At 37.8% G+C, this 21,674-nt stretch overlaps 2 protein-coding genes across 3 annotated transcripts; both read left to right on the forward strand.

Moving 5' to 3' along the window:
* The first annotated feature begins 297 nt into the window (after positions 1 to 297).
* LOC147866117 (vacuolar protein-sorting-associated protein 37 homolog 1-like) lies at positions 298 to 7,305 on the forward strand. 2 transcript variants are annotated; one of them, XM_087316487.1, is made up of 7 exons: positions 298 to 436; positions 1,238 to 1,411; positions 5,831 to 5,918; positions 6,050 to 6,089; positions 6,164 to 6,210; positions 6,774 to 6,894; positions 7,006 to 7,305. In XM_087316487.1, exons 1-7 carry the CDS (start codon positions 420 to 422, stop codon positions 7,173 to 7,175), a joined length of 657 nt encoding a protein of 218 aa, XP_087172613.1. In that variant the 5' UTR covers positions 298 to 419; the 3' UTR covers positions 7,176 to 7,305. The 2 variants fall into 2 exon arrangements, with proteins under 2 accessions (XP_087172613.1, XP_087172614.1); XM_087316488.1 differs by having other exon boundaries at positions 5,831 to 5,900.
* Positions 7,306 to 18,517: 11,212 nt separating this feature from the next.
* On the forward strand, positions 18,518 to 20,550 carry LOC147866118 (protein EXORDIUM-like 3). Its single transcript, XM_087316489.1, has one exon. It carries the CDS (start codon positions 18,672 to 18,674, stop codon positions 19,905 to 19,907), a length of 1,236 nt encoding a protein of 411 aa, XP_087172615.1. The 5' UTR covers positions 18,518 to 18,671; the 3' UTR covers positions 19,908 to 20,550.
* Positions 20,551 to 21,674: the final 1,124 nt, after the last annotated feature.

A 21,674-nucleotide genomic window follows, 5' to 3' on the forward strand; every position in this document is an offset into this window, starting at 1 on the left:
GAAGTGCCCATTGGATTTCAGAAGAAGTTGAATGCAATCCAATCGATCAGATCGCGGAAGAAGCTAGTTTGCAGTCCATATCGGATCGATTGATCGATTGATCAGATTGTGTAAGAAGCGCCATCGATCGATCTCTATATACAATTCCAAGTGTTTGTGAATATGTACGTATATACACATTGTTATTCACACGCACGCAAGTATGAACCAAGCCGAACCGTTTCAAACGGTTTCACGGCCCGGTTCGGCTCGGCTTGAGCCGAGCTGTTATCTACACACACACACACACCCCATCATGCCCAAGCTTGCGAGACACAGCTCCCGTACCCCATTTCTCTGCGTTTTTCTTCTGTAGGAACGAGAGAGAGAGAGAGAAAGAGAGAGAGAAGCTACGCGAACGAGAAGGGAAGCATATCATCATGTACAGGCCTTACGCGTAAGATCCACATCCTTCCCCATTTTCTTTCTTTTTGTTTATTAATCAAACACCTGCATTATCCTTGGTCCTTCTCATGCTAAGCCAAGCAAGGATATGGTTTCTTTTCGTTTTGGTTATTTCATTTCTGTCCGGCATATTTTCGCATGCTTTTTTCTAAGGGAATGTATTTCTCTCCGTTAGAGAAAGAAAGATATGTTAACGTCTTTGAAGAGGCCAAAATTACCTATAAGACCATAATAGAGACAGAGAGAGATTTCACATGTTTTTTGTGTATGTTTCTCTTTTATCTTTCTTCCTCTGATATATATCACAGATGTCGGCCTTTATTGTGAGAGAAAATTACCATAATATATGCTTCTATGTATAAAGATAATGAAGCCTTTTTATGAAGATTATTTTCTGAGAAGATGGAAATGCGTTTTTTGCTGATTGCAAGATTTAATTACTAGTTAGAAAATTTAGGTCGCCCTATCGCACAAAGTAGAATCTTAATTTGATAATTATGGTTATAATCAGAAAATAAGATATCATAGTTGAGAGAATTAGAAGCGTTATTTTCTAATTTTTCACTTTATCAGTATCTCAATTTATTAGTTAGGGTTTTGATTTGGAGCAATGTAATCAAACAAATTTGCATGCATTATAAAACAAGGGTACCTGCTCACTAGTTTCTATGAAACTATGGGGTTCAAACTTAAAGTTGCATGCAACTTCAAGAAATGGTAATTTTCATTATTTTTCATAAAAAATATGGGATTTTGGACTCCAATTTAGACTCTTCACTTTTATTTAATCCAGAAATGGCGCTTATCCGCCATATCCAACGCAGGTATGGTATCCTCCTGGACAAGGTGGAAATGAAACTAATGCACCAGGAGGCAGCTCGACAAACAATAATTCCAGACCATATTCGCGTCCACAATCTACAACATCAAGTGCCTCTGACATTTTTCTTTCACTAAGGAATAAGAGGTGAGTTTTTTCTAAACATTCTGCTTGCAAAATGAATTCCATTGAGAGAGAGAGAGAGAGAGAGAGAGAGAGAGAGAGAGAGAGAGAGATGATGCCGATGATCTATTAGTCATTGGAAGGGAAAACAGATTACAAGGACATCTCCGCCTCCATAGACAGTATAAAATGCATTTAGTTCATATTGGACCATCAATATTGGAGGGAAACATTTGCAATTCCTGTATATGTTTCAAGTCATAGTGCAAAGTATTACACCCCATGGTATTGGAACTGCTTTAGTAGTGCCCATGTAGAAATGTGGTATCTGAGGCCTACCAAATAGTGCCTTTGTAGAATTTTGTACTTTCTTTGCAAAAGGTCCTTTGCGTTTTATGAGGCAGGGCCTAGCCCAGGCGAGGATCAAACTTGAGCTCTCTCAATTTTCTGACTTTAATGCATATCTCTTGTAGAAAGAACTATAATAATCTGTAGTTAAGAGTAGTCTATGAGTCTAAAGAGGTGGCCAAAAACCCCTTTAAAGAGATTTTGCAACCATTTTTCAATCTCTTAATATGATGTAAACATAGAAATGCAATGATATTCAGTATCAGGTTCCTTGTGGTAGTCTGGTAGAGCTGGCATTTACTCCTCTCTTCTGGAAATACTTCTATACAAAGTTTTCCTATCTCTAGCTGATGAGAGGAAGTGTATAGGTTACCAATAACACAACGTTCATGGAACAAGTAGGTATGGATTCATCCTCTATGCTATTGACCAAAGTTTCGTGATTAAAAGTTGTCTTCGTTCGTAGCTCTTTTGAGGGGCGACCATGTCGATCCATCTGAAATGAATGAAATAAAATGATTGATAGAGTTTATTATTGTCTTTGGAGATCAAATCTTACATATGAGACAAAAAATGTAATGTTTTTGCACAATACATTTGAAAGTAAGTAGCGACTCCCGATGTTCAAGAACATTAATAATGAATGTCGCAATTGAAGGATTGGGTTGGACGAAGATGTGTGGAAAGCATAGTCAAATGTAATGAAAGGTAGAGCATTGTTTAAAAGTGTGATACTCAAACTCTTGAACTTGTTTAGGGAAAAATGTGCATAGTTGACTAGTCTTATCACTTGTGCCCCAATGTCCCTTTCACATTGAAGCAAGTTTAAACTAAGTCATACGGAAGCAATGGCTCAAATAGCAAACAACAAGATGGGCGATACAATGGCATTGCCAAAAGGCCTCATTCACATAGAAATCTATTGATGCATCATGAAGCAAGTGTATTGCATCCCATCTTCAAAACCATTTTTTAGTATCTTGCATCCAACTGGAACATGAAAATTTTCTTATGTATTTTAGCTTGCTTCGCATACAATTCTAGGAAATCAATGTGAGTGACCTTTCTGAATATTAAGCTTGTACTCGACTACCCTCTCCATGACCATGAATTGAATGGGAAGTGACACCGTCTCAAGAAGTAGGAAGGTGTATAGCATTTGTTTCTTGACTTGGAGAAACTTTGTAAGAAAATGTGCTTTGACATTTTCAAACTCTTTCCAAGTAGACTCAGGGATGCCATTGCCCTTACTTCCACCCCATAGAGAAGCACCAATGCAATGAGTTTGGGATGCCTAAAAAGGCAGCTTTTCTTGGATGTGATAGCTAGAGTGCCATATATTTGGTAAAGGATGCAATGTTTCATGCTCGCACAAAGCATATTGATGTGAGATATCACTTCATCAAAGAGGTGCTAGAGGATGGCCTAATCACTTTGATCAAGGTCAATACTTACAAAATCCTGCAAATACTCTCACAAAGTGTCTACCGAAGGCACAACATCAACAATGTATATAGATGGTGGGAGTAACTTAACCTAAAGGAGCCTCCTTGGTCCTTTAAGTGGGAGGTTATTGTGGATAAAGGCCCCAAGGTCTCTCCTGTTTTAGTATATTTTGACCCTCCCTACGAAAGCTCTCTTCTAGAGCTTCCTAGACATACTTTTACTGTATCTTTGGCCCCAATTTGAGGGGTTATAGCCATTTACATTATTTTTGTCATTGGCTATGTGTGAACATGCCAAAATGGCCTAAAAGTTACTTATCAATAATAATTGGTTCCAAACCTCTCATTATGAGACAGGGACTTTTAGCGGCTAGGATTTCCTCTCCATTTTTCTGCACAATTTTCTCTACGACCACAGCACCCTTGTCATCGACAGATAAAGGCCATTATCTCCCGCCATTGCAGGTGCTTCCCTCGCTTTGGAGACCTCTCCATTCTGAATCAACCTATGCTAGAGATCTTTCGAAGACAAAAGTTACAATATGTCTAACTTGAGAATCTCACATGTGCTGAAAACCAGATTCCCTCATCTGTTTTTATCTTACTTACTTGTATATTTACTGTGTACTACTTATTCTATTTTGATTTGTTGTTCTCAAAGACGAGACAACACTTACGATGTAATCTCTTGTTTGGTCTTATAGGCCATTTTGGCCTCTTAAAAGACGTTAGTGTATCTTTCTTTCTTTCTTTCTACTTTCTCTCACCTCACACAATAGCCCCATACTAAAATAACTACTTATTCTATTTTGATTTGTTGTTCTCAAAGACGAGACAACACTTAAGATATAATCTCTTGTTTGGTCTTATAGGCCATTTTGGCCTCTTAAAAGACGTTAGTGTATCTTTCTTTCTTTCTTTCTACTTTCTCTCACCTCACACAATAGCCCCCTACTAAAATATTCTAAAATAAGAGAGTGCTTGGGGCCTTTATGCCCAACATGTTTCTTGACTTGGAGAAACTTTGTACAAAAATGCGCTTTCACATTTTCAAACTCTTTCCAATTGCCCCGCACCAGTGTCACCAAAGCGTCAAAAAGGTATTTCTTGAGGACCAAACACTTAATTTTTCCATGGTTGCATGCATTCTCGAATGCACAATATGCTCCCTTTCTCACCTCAAGGTGGTTGGTAGCACATTTATCCCATATATGATTTGAGAGAACTTCAAGGCCAAGGTATTTAAAGCTTTCCACAACTATTGACACTAAATTTAGTATATATGCAAAACTCTTCCAATGCCCTCACATGCTTTTGTGCATCACCTAAGGTATTTGAAGCAGTTGGTAGCACATTCATTCCATATATGATTTGAGAGAACTTCAAGGCCAAGGTATTTAAAGCTTTCCACTACTATTGAGTATATATTTAAAATTCTTCTAATGCCCTCAGAAGCTTTTCTGCATCTCCTAAGGTATTTGCAAATAGGACCACATCGTTTGCATGCACCAATAGCACATTGAGGCAATTACAAGTTTATGTTCTCTTGGCACTCCGAGTTCTTCCATGCATCTCCAATGATGTTCATAAGGTACCATATCAAAAGCTTTCTTGAAGCCTACAAAGCAAAAATATAAACCCTTACCTCTCAAGCGACTTCCTTCTATTAATACTTGAAGCGTGACTTGGTGACTGATGGTGCTATGTGTTTTTTCTATAAGCTCTCTTACCATTTTAGCCCATGCACTTACCTTTAATTCCATTATACATCCAAATAGTTTTGCCAGTAGTGAGTTTAACACGATGGTTCAATAATGGTTTACATTATTTATATCTCCACCTTTGTGTAAATGTTTAATCCAATTCGTAGTCCAATCATAGGGCATGCCATGTTGCAATGCATGATTAAACATATCACTTGTTCATGCATATGCTTCCTTTCTCATCCATTTGAACGTTTCGTCCTTTTTACATTGAAGATCGCTTGCTTTTTGAGAGGCCAATTTCTTAAAACATATGCATACATCGTCAATCTTAAAGAAGGGAGCCTTCTCACTCTCCAACCTTTTCACACATTTGAGGTCAATACATAAAGTCCTACAATTGGATTTTGGTGTCCATTCACCAAGTGAGAGTTTGTGTATGTGATCCAAAACACCTTCAAAAAGTAGCTCATAGTCAATCACACTGTTTCCACTACGTTTTCTATATGTAAAATTATTACAGTTGGGCCATAAGGGTACACCATTTGCAATAAGCATTCCGGTACTATTGTAGATTTGTAGGAGTAACCTCCCAAATTGATTTAGATCTTTTTCATCAACAGCAGAGAGACTATATATTTGAATATCCTCATGCATTCTTGAGATGTGTGGCATGAAAGATTGTTGTGTATCAAAAGTTGCAAACTTCTTGTATGAGCATTCACATCACCAAAGATAATAACTTGCCCCTTGGCTTGAAATAACCAATATCATTTTCTAGATTGACAGAGAGTTGGTCTTTAGCCAACAAGCATATAAATTAGAACCTTGATGAGGATTGTAGCATCCAACTAGGGGCATATCATTTGGTGTTTATTTTTAAGTCATATGTAACATTTATGTTCATCATTTTTTATGATTGACACATATTTCTTTACTGTTTGCAGCACAGAAGAGCTGCAAAAATTGCTTTCAGATCAAGATGCTTATTCCTCATTTCTTTATTCCTTGGAATCAGTAAGGCAAATTGAATCAGTAAGATGCCTACCCATTTCTTTATTCATCACTTCCAACTATAGATCTTGATGACTGATACTGAATATCAATACTTTGTTAATCAGAGTCACTAGACTGAACCTTATATGTATTTTTTTTTATTGTACTAGCTGTGGACTGAGCTGTTAAACCAAAATGTTGAACTTGCAAGTAAGATATCTTTGAGCTTTAAGAGTTCCCCGAGGGACAAGTAAGCAATCACTAATGTTATAATTATCATGCAGAAAAAAACCTGGAAAAAGAATCAGACATATTCCAGCTGAGAAATCAGGTGTGCAAATAATAATTTACTTCTGTGATCATGTATGCCAACAACAGTTTATGTAAAACAATCTATCTCTGGAAGTTTGTATCTCAAGAGCGTCTTAAAAAAAGTTTTGGTTATTAGGTATAGCGTGCTATAACCAGTCCTGAGAATCTGATATCCAGATTATTTTGTTAGGATATCATTAAGGTATCCTTAAGATCTTGTAAGGATGACAAAATATAGCCCAAATGCTGCAAGCATTAGCTCCTTAAATAACTCTAAAAGGCATTGACAACCTATTACCATGTTCTGTAAATTCCTTCGAGGTGTGATAGTTTCCATCTCCATAAAGAATTCATTATTTATCTGTGAGGTTGTTCTGTAGAGATAACCATCATCAGCAAGAAGGTTCAACGCGAGTGTATATCTCAACTTAGTTTTAGGAGAATATGATTTACCTTCATGAAGTACACCAGAAATTTTGTTTACATATTTGTTTCCAAATAATACTACTGTGTTTGACTGCTTGGTATTAGCCTTTGATACAGCGATGGAATCAATCCATTCTAATTGGGAATCTTATGCAGTGCACTATCATTAGAACCACAGAGCTTGCTGCAGCACAGGAAAGATTCAATGAGGTTCATAAACAGGAAACGGATTTGAAAGCAGTTTACTCTCCTGTTGTGCTTTTGGAGAGACTTCATGGTTAGTTATCATTATAAAGCTAGATTGTTTTTCCTTTTCAAATTCTTCTCATTCTTCTATCATTTTTGAGAGGTTGAAACTAACTTGACTGAATTATATATTTTTCTTTAGATGCTGCATCAAAAGTAGATGAAGAATCAGAAATAATCTATCAGCAATTACTTTCAGGGGAAACCAACTTAACTGAATTTTTGCAGAACTATCGAAAAACACGGTTATTGTACCATAAGCGCACTTTGATTCGACTTGCAGCAAAAACTTCAATGGGTTTTCAAGGCTGATTTGAGGTTTTTTGAATATGTTTATTTACTTAACAAAGACCGTAACTTTGTGAATATATAGTACCAAAATTTTAAGCACATTCATTGCTTCTAATCATGAAGAGTCGAGAGGGAGTATAGTTCTTTTCAAGTGGTATGCGTCTAGCTATTTTATTAGTTGATATTTCCTACAATTTGAAACTGGAATTAACACCATCTATCCATTTGTAACGATCATTTACATGGAAGAGTGGTATATTAGTGTAAGTAAGATCTATGTTTAGACCATGGTTGGGGTTGAATAAATGCTTCTCAATTTCCACTAGCCTTCATTAAGTCCTAGGTATGCACCCACTCATTATGGTTTTTAGCATATTTTGCAATGACATGGATGTACACTATTGCGGCAAGATGCAATTGTGGGCGTACATTATGTAAGCATTATATATGAGTATTTGTCTCCTGTATAATGTTTTAGTGCCCTTACCAAATTCAATTTCCACTGAGACCCAAAATTTGTGGTGCTTTTGTTCATCCATTGGCATTTTGTGAACGAGGCAGAAAACAGTTTGATGTTTGCAGAGTGTAATTATAATTGCCCAAATTTAAGTAAGATTTACGTTGAAGAAACCCAAAGTCAGGGTGGCCTCTACCATTGAAGACATGGGAACCTGATCTGCAATGACTTTGTGAATATTGCCAAACACTTGGACGTAATACCACGAGCCAAAATTACAAAGATGTAGGAATTAGCCAAAGTCAGGGGTGACCTCTCTACCATTCAAGATATGGGAAGCTATTCATATGAGTGTAAAACCTCCATTGATAGGTTGTAGGGGTAGAGACTACTTATGGAAATTGGGTACCATCAATTATTACACTTGAGCTCCAACTTCTAAAAGCTTGTAAGTTGTAATTACATTTTGGAGGTTAGGCATGAGTAAGGTTTATGACATTTGAAAGACCTAGAAAAATAAAGGGGAAAGTATTTGTAATGAGAATTTTCTAATGGTTTTGAATATTAGTTGTACGTTTGAGGTCTCTATTTAGGTGTAATGACATTTCAATTTTCTTTGGATATGTATTATAAGTATTTATTGATCCAACATGTTAAGTACAATATTAAACAAAAAAATGAACAATTTGGTCGAGTAACTTAAGGTATAATATGTGTACCATACACAAGGTATTCATACCTAAACATTAAATACGTATAAGTGGAAATCCTTGGGTGAAACACTTGTGTCTTTTGTCAACAATGTAGCAGGATCGAAGGCATAGTTGTTGACAATGCTCTCCATCTTGCTTTACATGGGTGACATTTTGCTTGTACTCTTAACTCACTATGGATGACGTCGGACAATAAATTCCTACCAAGACAATCTTGCCATTACTAGAGTGGAGTGGCCATTGTGTAAAGCACCAAATAACTCCATTGAGATACATGGTAATAAACATATTTTGATAGTGAAAACATAATGAAAAAAATCATGGATAAAATATTAGCATCGAAATCAAATGAGTTCCATGTTAGGCCACCCCAGTACACATTGAACCATGGCATACCATTGAAATGTTCTTGGGACTTGTGTCATTGGCTTCAGAGAAAATAGTCATGTGATAAAATGACTTGTTGATCCATCATATCCTAAGGACTTGTTCAAAAAGAATATATTTATCATGTTCAATTGGGGAACAAGCCTATAACATAAACAAATGTGGTGTAAAGATACAACCCAAGAAAGTTCTAACTTTACGTGGTTAGAGTCCTATAACCATGTGGAGAATCACAAACCACGACATCATCATCCCATTGGAATGAATGGTTCAATAAAATAGTCTATTTGTAGGTTATGTAGTGCTAGAATGTTGATGATGGATTTGATTGGGAGTTCATCGCCCTTTTATCACCTCCGCTCCTCCCATTCAATTAATTCTAGTTCTAAAAGTAGCATCATTCTAAGAGAAAAAAGAGGGAATTCCTTTAATGCTAGATGCAGCAAAGTAGCAATAGCTATGGCTTGAAATTGACATTATTGTATCTCTCACAAGTTGTGTCATACATAATGATACTTATAAGTGTATCCATTTGGTAGGTCATTAGTAGAATATTCTAGGTTTAAGTATAGATGAAGTTGGAACTAGTTTGAGGACGTACCTTCAATCTTATGGTCCAAGAAGTGAGAATATACAAAAACATTTTTAATGAGGGGGTGAATTTTCTCCAAATTAATCATTCTTGCTAGCTGGAATTTTGTTAAATCATTATAGGCTGTTAGTCTAGGAGTAGGATATGGTAAGATGTTTCAATCATCATGGAAAGAATTTTATGTGCAAGATAAATGGTACATTATTAGTGTGTATTCTTTTGTCTTGTCTCTCTCTTTGTAGCTTGCTTGCTTGGCTTGGCTTTGTTGACAAAAGGTGTCAAACATGTCATATCAAAGAGAAAGCTATAGAATTTTCTCTAGTATAAAGCTTCTCTTTTATGTATTCTTCAAGGCAATGAGAAAGCTATTGTTAATACGTTCTTATTATATATGCATTGTGTTCTTCCAAATCAAAATTTCTTTAAAAAGACTTACAACTTCATGTGCTAATGTTCTTTCCCCATGTCTTGTAATAACAATCATATGCATTTTGTGCTCTTTTTGAACCAAAAATTTTGATATGTCCATCGTGTAAGAAGTAAAAGCTTGTTGCAAGACTCTTGAAAGTTGAAAAAGAACATGTTGAAAGAATAACATGACTGATTGAAAACATGTGTTGATGTGTCATCGTTGTACCTAGGAGGCGATATCGATGTAGGTCATAATTTATGATGCTCTATATCTAACACTCTTCGCCTCATGTACAATGAGGTTTGATCTTAAGTGAGGTGAGAAGACCATTTGTTATGATCAAGCTAGAGAAAAAAAATGGTAGTTGATTTTGAGGATGGATAACAAAATAATTTTCAATATGGAAAACATGTTATAAACATTCACATATACAAAATTTGACAAAGGTTACATGTAGCTTGAGGTTCAAGAATCTAGTTTGGAGCCTTTGTGTTTGTTTGATTCCATTGGTAGCATTGCTTTGGGCTTGGCAAGTTTTGTCCCCATTGTACAAACATGCATACTAGTGTGAACTTGTTCTTTTTTTATCAAGCATGTAGAGCTTTGAATCCTCCAACGGTTATTGGCATGGAATTGTTGTCGAACGATTGGTGCTCGTATTCTTGGGACTTGATTACTTCGAGGAGAACATTGTTGTCTTCAAATTCAATGTTACAACTCAATAATACTACACTTGTTCTTGTTCTCTTGCAAACAATAAATTATCGTCTTTTATAGCTTTCAGAATAAACCCACTTAAATCCTTCACAAAGTCTTTGAAACCTAATTGAAATTGGCTAATGAGCAAGGTTCATCTAAGTCACATATGCATTGTTGGAATAGATACCATGAAACAAAAGTTGGGTGTTAAGTCCTTGTTGTATTCATGTCCTTGAGTATAAGGTTCAAAATCACGGAGAAGATTGGAAATATTCTAAACATAAGGATGCAAATCACAAGGGCAACAAGAGAACCATTTAAGCATCAGAGTGCCTATAAAGCTAAACAATTGTTAGCAAATACGAAGGACAAGAGTGGGAGGATCCTTATATAATAAACAGGTAAAACAATATGTAAGGAGTTGTGTAGCACATATAAATGTTGGACAAATTATTTGTTGATCTTCCTCAATTTCCTCGTAGAACTCCCTCATGCTCATCATTACTCAAGTCTCCCTCCATGCGCTCAATAATATGTCTTCATATTACTTCCATTAATCAAAGTTGTGAGTCTTTTAAATAAGATATTATAAATTTCATCCAAACCCTTAGTAACTTTCCTCCAATTGAATCTATGGACTCTAGGAAAGGTTAGGTTTCTCGTATGCAAAGCTAAAATCAACCATACAATGTATTGCATTCATATGAACTCATAGGGAAATTACCAACACAAGTGTCATAAATGACTCTAGGAAAAATATGATTGATTCTTTTTAGTACAAAGGACAAGTGATTGGCCTACTTATCTTGCTCAATAGAAGAACCAAGTAATCAAACTCTATGAGCATTACTTCTTTCTAAACTAGGTGGCACAATTAGGCAACTAGTGAGAAGGATAGTTATCGAACCTTCGATTTTGTTTTAACCCATGAACCTTGATATCTAGGTGGGAACTTCTTCGTGACTACCATATTACCATGAAAGGAAATAGGGCAATATAAATATGGGTTTTATGTTGATTCACATCGATCTACAATCGTAGCCTATAGGTGGTAAGGTTATCTTCTAAATGCACGTTGTTGTATAGCCTTGACCTCAAATAAGTTGACAAGCTCACTAATTAAAGAGAATATCATTCATTGGTAAGGACCAAATATGACTTTTTAACAAAATTGTTTATCTATCTATTCAAGCCACCTTCAAACTTGCATAAAGCCGAAATGAAATACATTGTAAATTGTAATCTAGAGTTCTAGAGTTCTTCTATTCAATATCGTGGGGACAATTCAGACAACTGCCAAAGTTAAAAAGGAAAGAAAAACAAATTGGTCGTGGGCACGTTGTGGATGCTTGCGTACATTATAAAAAAAGGCATGCTACTAATGAAATTTCGATAGGCTACCCTCTTCAATATTTTGTCCAATCTTAACAAGTCGGACAAAAATTTGGTGTCACACAGTTTTTGCCAACCCGGATGATTTTGCCTCATCACCATGAATTGCCAACGAGGCAGTTGACCTCCAACCTAACCTTGGTATCATTTCACCATAGTACACTCATATTGCTTATTGGTGGAATTGAATGAAATTTCATGGTTTATTGATTTCATCAAGCAATTCTCCAGGAGTGGCGATTGATTGACATGTGGTTCATCTACCAAACCTAATCATGCACATTTGAGATTCCTTCATTTTTGGAACTTTCTTTAGACCTAGCATAAACATGTTTATGACCACATTATGGTCTTTTTTGAAAAACACGTTTCAACACAGCATGGCTAAAAGTAATCCTCCATTATATGCAAATAATGTCAAGCACAAACGATTACAACCAAGCAAATTTGTCCATCTAAGATCACAATCCAAGAGGAGTCTCCTAAATTTATTTCAATAATAGACAAAAAAAGGTTGGACATAAGCAATTATTGATTATACTTTCCTTTCATTTGTTATTTCTGAGCAGTAACTTCTAAGTTTCCACAAAACCACATTGATGCATGGCTCCACGTTGATGCCGAATATAAACAAGTTTGGCTTCTTTGCAATGATCCAATCATAGGTTGCAATTGTGTCGCATATGATTTGGGAATTGGGATGCTTTTTCATTCAATAGTTTTCTTGATATTGAACATGGTTACTTTTCATGTATTATTTCCTTTTAAATCAATGTCACCAAATCGCATACTTCCATAAGTGCATTATGAAACACAAGCAACTTGAAGAATGCATAATGCCATTGTTCTTGAATTGTAAATATGTTGCTTTTGAAATGCAAAGTGTGTTTTTACTATGATGCATGCGGTTTGATGTTGAGACTACTTTATTTGTGGTTTTTTGGATAAAGATATATAATATTATAGTATATGCAGCATGACTAGAATATGTATTTCTATGCTTTGGATATGAAGATGTGTTCCGTCACGAGTCATCCCTATGGGAAAATATATTTATAATGTAAAGGACGTTCATATGTCATACATCCATCTCGACCAGATAACGTAAAGATATATAATGCAAGTAGACCAATATTTGTGGCTTATCTTGAACATGATATCATGTTTTGTTGCAACAATTATGCATTTAGTAGCTTCGTTATGATTTCATTATGCATCAATGATATCTATCACGGAGATTTCCCTGATTGCCTTACCATATGTTGGGGAAATGTAGAGATCTTACTATACATCTATCAAGTGCTTTAGGATGCAAAAATGAAGAGTACTACTCAATTCCATTTGTTGGATATATATTTTGAATGGGGCATATGTTAGGCCACCATTCATGGTGCATGTTCCTATTCTTTCATAATGACATTAGGAGGGGGGAGATGTGGCCTTTGTCTTTGGATTGTGTGTGTGTTTGTGGAGCTAGATCTCCAAGGAAAGGGGGACACAAGACCACATTTAATAGCAAACGGATATGTGTGCACAATGTAAACTGGTTTCAAAAATGTCGTAGATCTAGATGTTGATGGGATCATAACTTAGATAGGATGAAGAATGGATGGGCGTGCATTGTGTATGTGTGCACACATCCTCACTCACAATCACGAAACCCCAAGTTTGATTCCGTGTAGAAGTTTCAAGTTATGCACGAAAACCAGAGAGAGAGAGAGAGAGAGAAAGGCAGAGTATGCTCAGGTCTTGTATAGAGAACTACCTTGAGGTTCGCGCCCTAAAGAGAGGAATAGAAGCTTGAGTGTGTGCCATGTGCTTGAATCTTGGTATTGATAGTAATAATTGTTTTTTGTGTGTAAGAGCAAGATCTACAAGTTACAACTTACCATTGTCCTTTAAAGAATGTATGTATATGTGATTCAGATCTTGTAATGATGTACTACTGACTAATACTAATTGGCTCTCTCCCCGTATATATTTCTCAAATGTATATATGTATCAATGGATGGATTAGAGTGCCAGTGAGAGAACACCATCAAGGTACAATAAAAATGGATTGATGAGGTCATGGCATCTTTTCTAGTAAAATATCTGTTTTACGCTTTTTCTTTTTCTCGTGGAGACGAAAAATATCGATGCCTTGGGCCTCTCATCAATTCAAAACTATAGAGACGAGTATTGTTTATGACTATACAATGAATAATGAGATGGCATTCAAAGAAAGAGCCTTACCAATAATACTTTAAAACAACAACAGAGCTATGCTTGTACTTGAAGAAATACATTAGCTGAGTAGTATCTCTTCCAGCAAATGGACCCTTGAAGCTTTTGCGGTTAAGTGCAACTTAATGTCCCTCGGACTTCCAAAAGCAACATTCCTTATGTCATCCCGCATTTGAGAACATCCACACTTTTGAGAAGCGCAGTTGGCTTTTGCTGTTCTTCTCAAGTTGGCACTTGCTCACTACAAGTTGTCAAATCACATGGTGTGGACCCGCCCGATAGCATGCATCTCCTAGAGTAAGGGAGCTAGCCATGTGTGGACCTATTGGAAACTTAGGTACTCATGTGGAACCTCCAATGAACATGTCTGTATAGTGCCCACAATGTCACTATGCGAGACCCAATGTATTTGCCCCACAACTTGCATGAACAAAGATGAAATTCCGCAAGAAAATGCACACAATTTCTTCCATTTCATAATGACTTGTAATACAATAAAAGGAAATCTTCTCCAACAACACAATTGTAGAATATATATGTATATGTATAGTGAGTGCATAAGCCTAGATCTTTAACATAATTTAAAACCATTTAAGCACTTTATTTTCATGTCTCAACTTCCTTTCTAACCAAACATGTCAAAGACTTTATTATAATGGAGTTGTTAGATGGTCTTAGAGCTCATATTCAGGAAATAGTGAACTCAAAGTATACTATGCAATGACACACAACAAGATTTAAGAAACCCTTTGGAATGTATGACTTATCTTGTATCATGACACACTACATAGGAATACAAAAGGAGCGAATAATTCTGGTATGATGGGGTAGGTGCCTCTTTTGAAGTGCATATCCTACTCAACTCCTACTCTCTATAATGTTTGATTCATATTTATTTCATGTAGACTCTGTCTGTGTACAAAGGAGAAAACCTAATCAATATTGTTGATGTCTTGCTTTCGAAACAACATGCGTGTCCTATACAATATTGCTAATGTCTATAGGTGGCTTCGACAGGCAAACTCGTGACAAATTACGAGGATATTGCAAAAAATTTACCATCATATGTACCATGACCTAAGATTTTGTGTACTTCTCTATAGAGGTCTGACATATCCTGATATGCATCCCTCTTGTAGAAAATGGATTTACTAGTTTTTCCTATGACATCTAGAGTACATTTCTTGGATTTCACCGAACAATTATATGCGACTCTTATAAGTTATTAGTTATGATTTTAATGAATCTTATCTTTTGGGGGTTGAGGTATGTATAGGGTGCTCACAAAGCAACATGTAGAGGGATGTTTTTAAATTCATTGTTCACTGCATTAGGAACATAAGGATATGAAGTGGGTCTGTGTGAATGCATATATACATATACATATGTGCATGTGTGTGATGATATGCATATGTATTTATTTATGAAGATATTTACATCACACACAGAATAGATACATGCGTCAATGTATGCAACACCCCCAAGTCACTTATATTATGCGTTTCATTGTCTACCTAGTGTAACACGAGAAATAAACTAATCCTTGAATTGGTTGTCTTGCACTTTCATCACGTGATTATAGATTTGTATCGATATATGCGGAGAATTAACACAGATATCTAAGTATATATGCATATATTTCTATATGTATGTTTGTGTGTGTATATATATATTTATCAATACACACGTTACATTTGGTTTTTAAAAGATGAATAACATGCTTGTTGAATTTTTTAAAGGAACACATTCCTCCTATCGCTAGTTCACATTAGAATTATGTAAATGTTAAACATATTCAATACTAACACATACTTATTAAACACACAACGTTTACAATGCTCATTTTTCTCAACAGAGACCATTTGCCTATCCTACTACATTATCTATATTAAAAACTTCAAGAATCGATCAAGTCTCCCAATAACCTTATAGTTTATTACAGGACATCATCCACTTAAGTATGTCTCACTTTAGAAGTCCATAAAATGTGACATTTACCTTCCTTTAAGGATCACGACAAACTCTAAAACCAATTCGTTATTTCTAAAAATGGTCTCGAAATATTGTACTAAAGGTTAGTTTTTCATGAGCTCTAGTTGGCTAAGGTACAAAGTTTTGCACTATTTCACTTCTAGATGACCTTGGGGGATTTAAGGGTTGAATATGTGGCCTTCTTGCTTCGTTGCTTTCTCCTTCTCATTTATATCAAGAGTTTGATTTACATCTTGTTATTTAAGAGTTCTACGGATATCACTTTTTCCTGGAGTTCCTTGCATTTTTTTAGATCAATGAGTGTAGATTTTTGAAGCCTTCTATTGTGATAGATGTTTTGGGGGAGTACATGGAGTATTCGGAGTAGTCGTGAAGCCTTATATCACCATAATGGTTCAATCTATTGATAGGGAAGCCATCTCCGTGCTTATACCATCCATCATGTCATAATTGCGTTATTAAATGTAGATTGGATGAATGTCTTCACTTACTTAACTACAAATAGTGAGAGAGCTATTGAGCTAGGGAAATGATGAAGGGAAAATGATGCCCCTAGTAATAGTGGGTTATATATGTAGGGACAACTAAAAGAGCAATCCATCTTTGAATCGTACATTGAGGGCAAAAGGTGAGCCGCTAGATTCTAGACATAGTTTCCCTTATGAAAAACTATGTACCAACAATAATGATGTTCTAAAAGGCTATCATAGGAAATGTTATTAATAAATTTAGGCTTTTATGGTCCACAGGATGACAAAGTAACATTTCATTAATGCTCCAAAAAAATCTAATGATGAGGGAATGAAGTAAATTCATGTAGCACCATGATAAAAGAAAATATCTAGTCTGTGTTCACAACAAATAGTCTTGCTAATTCGAGACCTCGTGTAGGCATCTATATCCAAAAGGAGCATCTCGTTAATAGGTTTGGGCATCATCTTGATGGCACGTGTGTCTCTCCTATTCACACAAACCAAATGACATCATAGTACTGGTAGTGAACTAACTGAAGCTCGCGACGTACACAATGACAATTGCAAACAAGCTGGGCGTGTAGTAATTAATCAAAAATTGATCAAAATTCCCGATGGTAAGAGCCATCGATGTAGGAGTTAAGAATCAAGATAGGAAGGTAGGTAGAGTTCTTTCCGATGAGGGTGAAGGTGTGTCCACACCAGTCAGTGGCCATCACAGGAAAAACACCCCAATGAGCTAGCTATGGAGGGAGGAGGGTAGTTGCGGTGCAAAAAGAAAACGATATTGAGAACGATCCAAACGAGACAACAAAAAAGCAAGAGACGAAAAAACGAATGATCGAACATGTGTGAAAGAGGCAAGAGGGGACGGGAGAACCACAAGATTTCGACCATACATTTCGTACACTTGGGACGAACGAAAGAGCGGACAGATGGACACACACGATGGATGAGTTACTTGTATGGGTGTGTGTCAATCTATATCTATACATACATATATGAATTGTGTACACACACACACACACATAGAGAGAGAGAGATATGAATGAGCAAGTAGTAAATTGTAATAATAAGTATTATTACCCAAATAAGGAAGGGAATTTAATCCTTTCCTTATTTGGGTAAAGTATAGGGCACGCAGTTTTTGGTTTTTAGGACACGTGACTCAAAAGTGCAAAGCATTTAAGAGTTTTAAAGAAAAGGAGAAGAAAAGAAAAAAGAAAAAACAAAAAAGAAAGGAAGGAAACAGCTGGCTCTGTCCCTTCTTCTACACGCCAGCTCCGCTCCCACGTCAGCAGGCCGACTCCCCGCCAATCGCCTAGCGCCACCTGTACACCAGCGCCTGCCACGTGTACGCGCCAAAGAGATGCGCTGGCAGCTCTCAACCGCCTGCGTATGTGGTGGGGGGAGAGAAAAAGCGACAGCTGTCTGCCACGTCATCCGCCACGTCTGCCGCCAGCTGGCGGCCATCAAAAGACCCAGGAAATACATATGCGTCTCTCTCCATCCCCGTCCGTCGGTCAATTTTCTTTCCCGGCGGCCGGAGCCGACACGTCGGCTTAAGCTCCCACGTGGCGAGCAGCGCGAAATGCCACGTGGGAGAGGCGCGGATGCGTCTCCGCCACCTGGCAGATGGATGGGGTCCAATCGCAGCGGACAATTTGCCTGATTAAGTAAATAATAGCAATAATATTTCGGGGGCTCTCTCTCTCTCTCTTAAAAGCGAAAAACAAAAACAAAAACAAACAAAAAAAAGAAAAAACTTTATTATTTATTATTTACTATTATTAAATGGAACGTTTGAAATAGGCAAAAGAAAAATAAAAATGAGGGAGCGCCAGCTCACGAGACACGGAAAGAGAGAGAGTGGAGGTTGACCGTCGGATGCCCGTCCAGTATGCTGACGTGGACAGTCGGATTGGCGCCACGTGGCTCCAGCTGCTGCGTCCGTCCACCACGTATAAAAGGCCCCCCTCAGTCTCTCTCTCTCTCTCCTGCAGCAACACTTCACTCTTCTTCTTCATTCGCCATTCGCCATTCGCCATTCGCCATTCTTCTTCTTCTTCAGACAGACAGAGACAGAAAAGACTGTCTGTGGTGTCCAAATCTTCTTCCTTCCATTCAAATTCTTCATTTCTCACTCCCTGATCCCCTTCCTCACACACCCGGCTATGGCTTCTTCATCCCTTCTCCCCACAGCAGTTCACACACAGCTCGCAAATCCAGCTATGATTTCTTCTTCTTCTTCTTCTTCTTCAGCCAACAGACAGTCTTCCGATTCAGCTATACCTTCTTCTTCTTCTTCTTCTTCTTCTTCCTTCTCTTCTTTCACTGTCCGTTCTGGCCCCCTCTATTACATTCTTTTCGTCCTCCTCCTTGCTCTCTCATCCTTCCCGGCTGCTGTGCTAGCCTCAGAATCTTCTGTATCATTCCAAGTCCGTGTTCCTTCGTCGCCTTCATCGACTCCATCGCCATCATCTTCAAGCTCCTTTCGCTTTGCGAAAGCAGCTTACCAAATCGTCACTCCCACTGTGGACGTCCGATACCACAATGGGCCTGTTCTAACGCCGAAGATCAAAGTCTTCCTGATCTGGTATGGGAGATGGCAGCCATCCCAGCAATCCATCATCAGAGATTTCTTGAACTCCATCGCCAAGGATTCCGCTTCCTCCTCACCCCCTCCTTCTCCTTCAGTTAGCGAATGGTGGAGCACCGTCCAGCTCTACACAGACCAAACGGGAGCACACATCTCAGATTCTTTGAAAATCGTGGGGGAGGCAACAGATCTCTATTCCCATGGCAAGATCTTAACAAGAATGACGACGCAGGAAGTGATCAAGAATTCTCTGAAGCCATTCAATGGAACCTTACCAGTGGCTCCCCGAGGAGGTATCTACATGGTTCTCACCTCCGAAGATGTAGTTCAACAAGATTTCTGCAGTGCAGCTTGCGGCTTCCATTACTTCACATATTCTTCCATTGTCGGATTCACCTTACCATACGCGTGGATCGGGAACTCTGCAAAACAATGTCCTGAGACCTGTGCATATCCGTTCGCTGTTCCATTTTACATGGCGGAGAGTATAAAGCCGATGAAATCCCCGAATGGCAACATAGGAGTGGACGGGATGATCAGTGTGATAGGACACGAACTTGCAGAGATGTCATCGAATCCATTGATCAATGCCTGGTTCGCTGGTACAGATCCCATGGCTCCTACAGAGATTGCGGATCTGTGCGAAGGTATGTATGGACCTGGCGCAGGTGGTGGTTATGCTGGTACAGTCTCTCAAGATCAGTCAGGTGCGAGCTTCAATGTTAATGGCGTGAATGGCCGTCGATTTCTTATTCAGTGGCTATGGAATAACGAAATCAAAGCTTGCCGTGGCCCCAACGCGTCTGCTTAACGAAGAGGGAAACAAGCTGTAAAACAGATCCAACATTTTGCTTATTCCTCAGAGAAATTTCTTCATTTCTGAGTTAAATCCTGTTCTATCCTAACCTAATCTTACAAAAGAGACGTATTTTATCTGTCTCACGGGCTCCATTGCTTCTTCCCTGTCTTCATTGTCAGAGATGCATACTATCCTTCTCTTCAGTTCCATTGCTTCTTCCCTTTCTTGGTTGTCAGAGATACAGTATCCTTCTCTTTGGTTCATTGCCTGTTCCCTTTCTTCGTCTTCATCGTCACGTTCTTCTTTCTTCTTCTTCCAAAGAAACAAATTGAGCTTCCTGCAGCTTCTTCTTCCTTCCCTGTACTGTGCAATGGTAATGGTGTACACGAATGATTCTTCTCCTTCGCCTGAAGCAAAGCAACGCAGTCAAATCGGGCCTCACACTATCTCTGATCGGCCTCCTTTCTTAATGATTTGTGCATAGTTTATATAATTCCTAGCATTACACACATACACACATACAGACAGATCTACAGACATTATAGTTTTCTTCTCTTTTTCTTCCCTCAGATCACAAAATTTTGGCTTTACATTCGATTGAACAATCGTTTTAATATTTACATTTGCATTCATAGCAGCAACAAAAACTGTTCTCCTCTTTTTTCTCACTCTGTTTGTCCAATCATCTTTGCTCAATTACTTCGTATATCCATCCATTCAGTGGAAAGACCGTATACCAATGAAAAGCTTCATTCTCTTCTTCTGCACACCACAGTCCTTCCTTAATCCATCAGAATCCGAGGATTTAGAGGAGGTTCAAGAAAAAGAGGGGGAAGGATTTAGAGGAAGCCATTGAAAAGACCAGAGAGGAAGGATCAAAAGCAATGAATCAATAGAAATGGAGTAATGAAGAGAAAGCGAAAAATCACCAGAAAATGTGATGATGTAGAGCAGATTAGTAAAAAGATTGGAGGCAATAGAATTGGCCTCAGTCCCGTAGAAGCCTTACCATCATCATCATCATCATCATCATCATCATCATCATCATCATTATCATCACAGGCTTCTGCCATAGCTTGTCATTAATTAATATATAGGAAAATCCATCAGTCGTTCCTATGGATTCCTCCCAAATGCCCCTTCCTTTCCCCCTTCTTATCTATGTTTGTGTTGTCTCCCCTCCGATCCACCCAAATGTGGCGCCTGATTTCCCTTGTAAGGAAAACATTTACATGTATCTGACCGACTTCCCTGCGAACTGAACTGTCAAGCATTGATCGATGTGATCATGCACAACAAACATGTATTGCTCCCCTATCGGATTGAAGGAATGTGAAGGCTGCATTGTTAATCCTTCTAACGTGGTCAAGACAGGATTAGATATTAGAAAATTGAACGAATGGCGTTTAACTCGACAGCAAGATCTATTTATTACTTATTGGTGGTGGCTAATCAATCCTTAAGCCTGACAGCAAGATTATATAAGAAATTGAATGACAGAACTAAGTGCCTGGATAGGCCTCCAGAGCACCATCATCATGCCTGCATGTTTTTTAACCAAGTAGCATAGTGTCATAGTATATGTAGCCAAGCCATCAAGCAGAAAAATATCTTCTTTGTTGGGGTTGTGTTTGGAGGTTGTGTAATCTAAATCACTGGATTGTCGGATGACCTAAACCCCCTAACCATAGGACTGTTAACCTAATAAAAGACCCTCCATTGGAGCAGGAAAACTAAGCTCGAGGTTTGGAAAACCTAAAAAACTCGACCTTACCTATT

Source organism: Azolla caroliniana, unplaced genomic scaffold (genome assembly GCF_043228905.1).
Source record: "Azolla caroliniana isolate FFs.n. ecotype wild unplaced genomic scaffold, voAzoCaro1.0.p SCAF_3, whole genome shotgun sequence".
NCBI classification, from domain to species: Eukaryota; Viridiplantae; Streptophyta; class Polypodiopsida; order Salviniales; family Salviniaceae; genus Azolla; species Azolla caroliniana.

Bases quoted from the DNA above. Each gene is read 5' to 3' on its own strand.
- LOC147866117 (XM_087316487.1), top strand. The intron at 5,919-6,049 runs GTAAGATGCCTA...TTATTGTACTAG, and splicing joins CAGTAAGGCAAATTGAATCA to CTGTGGACTGAGCTGTTAAA. The intron at 6,211-6,773 runs GTGTGCAAATAA...AATCTTATGCAG, and splicing joins TATTCCAGCTGAGAAATCAG to TGCACTATCATTAGAACCAC.
- LOC147866118 (XM_087316489.1), top strand. From the start codon at position 18,672: ATGGCTTCTTCATCCCTTCTCCCCACAGCAGTTCACACACAGCTCGCA.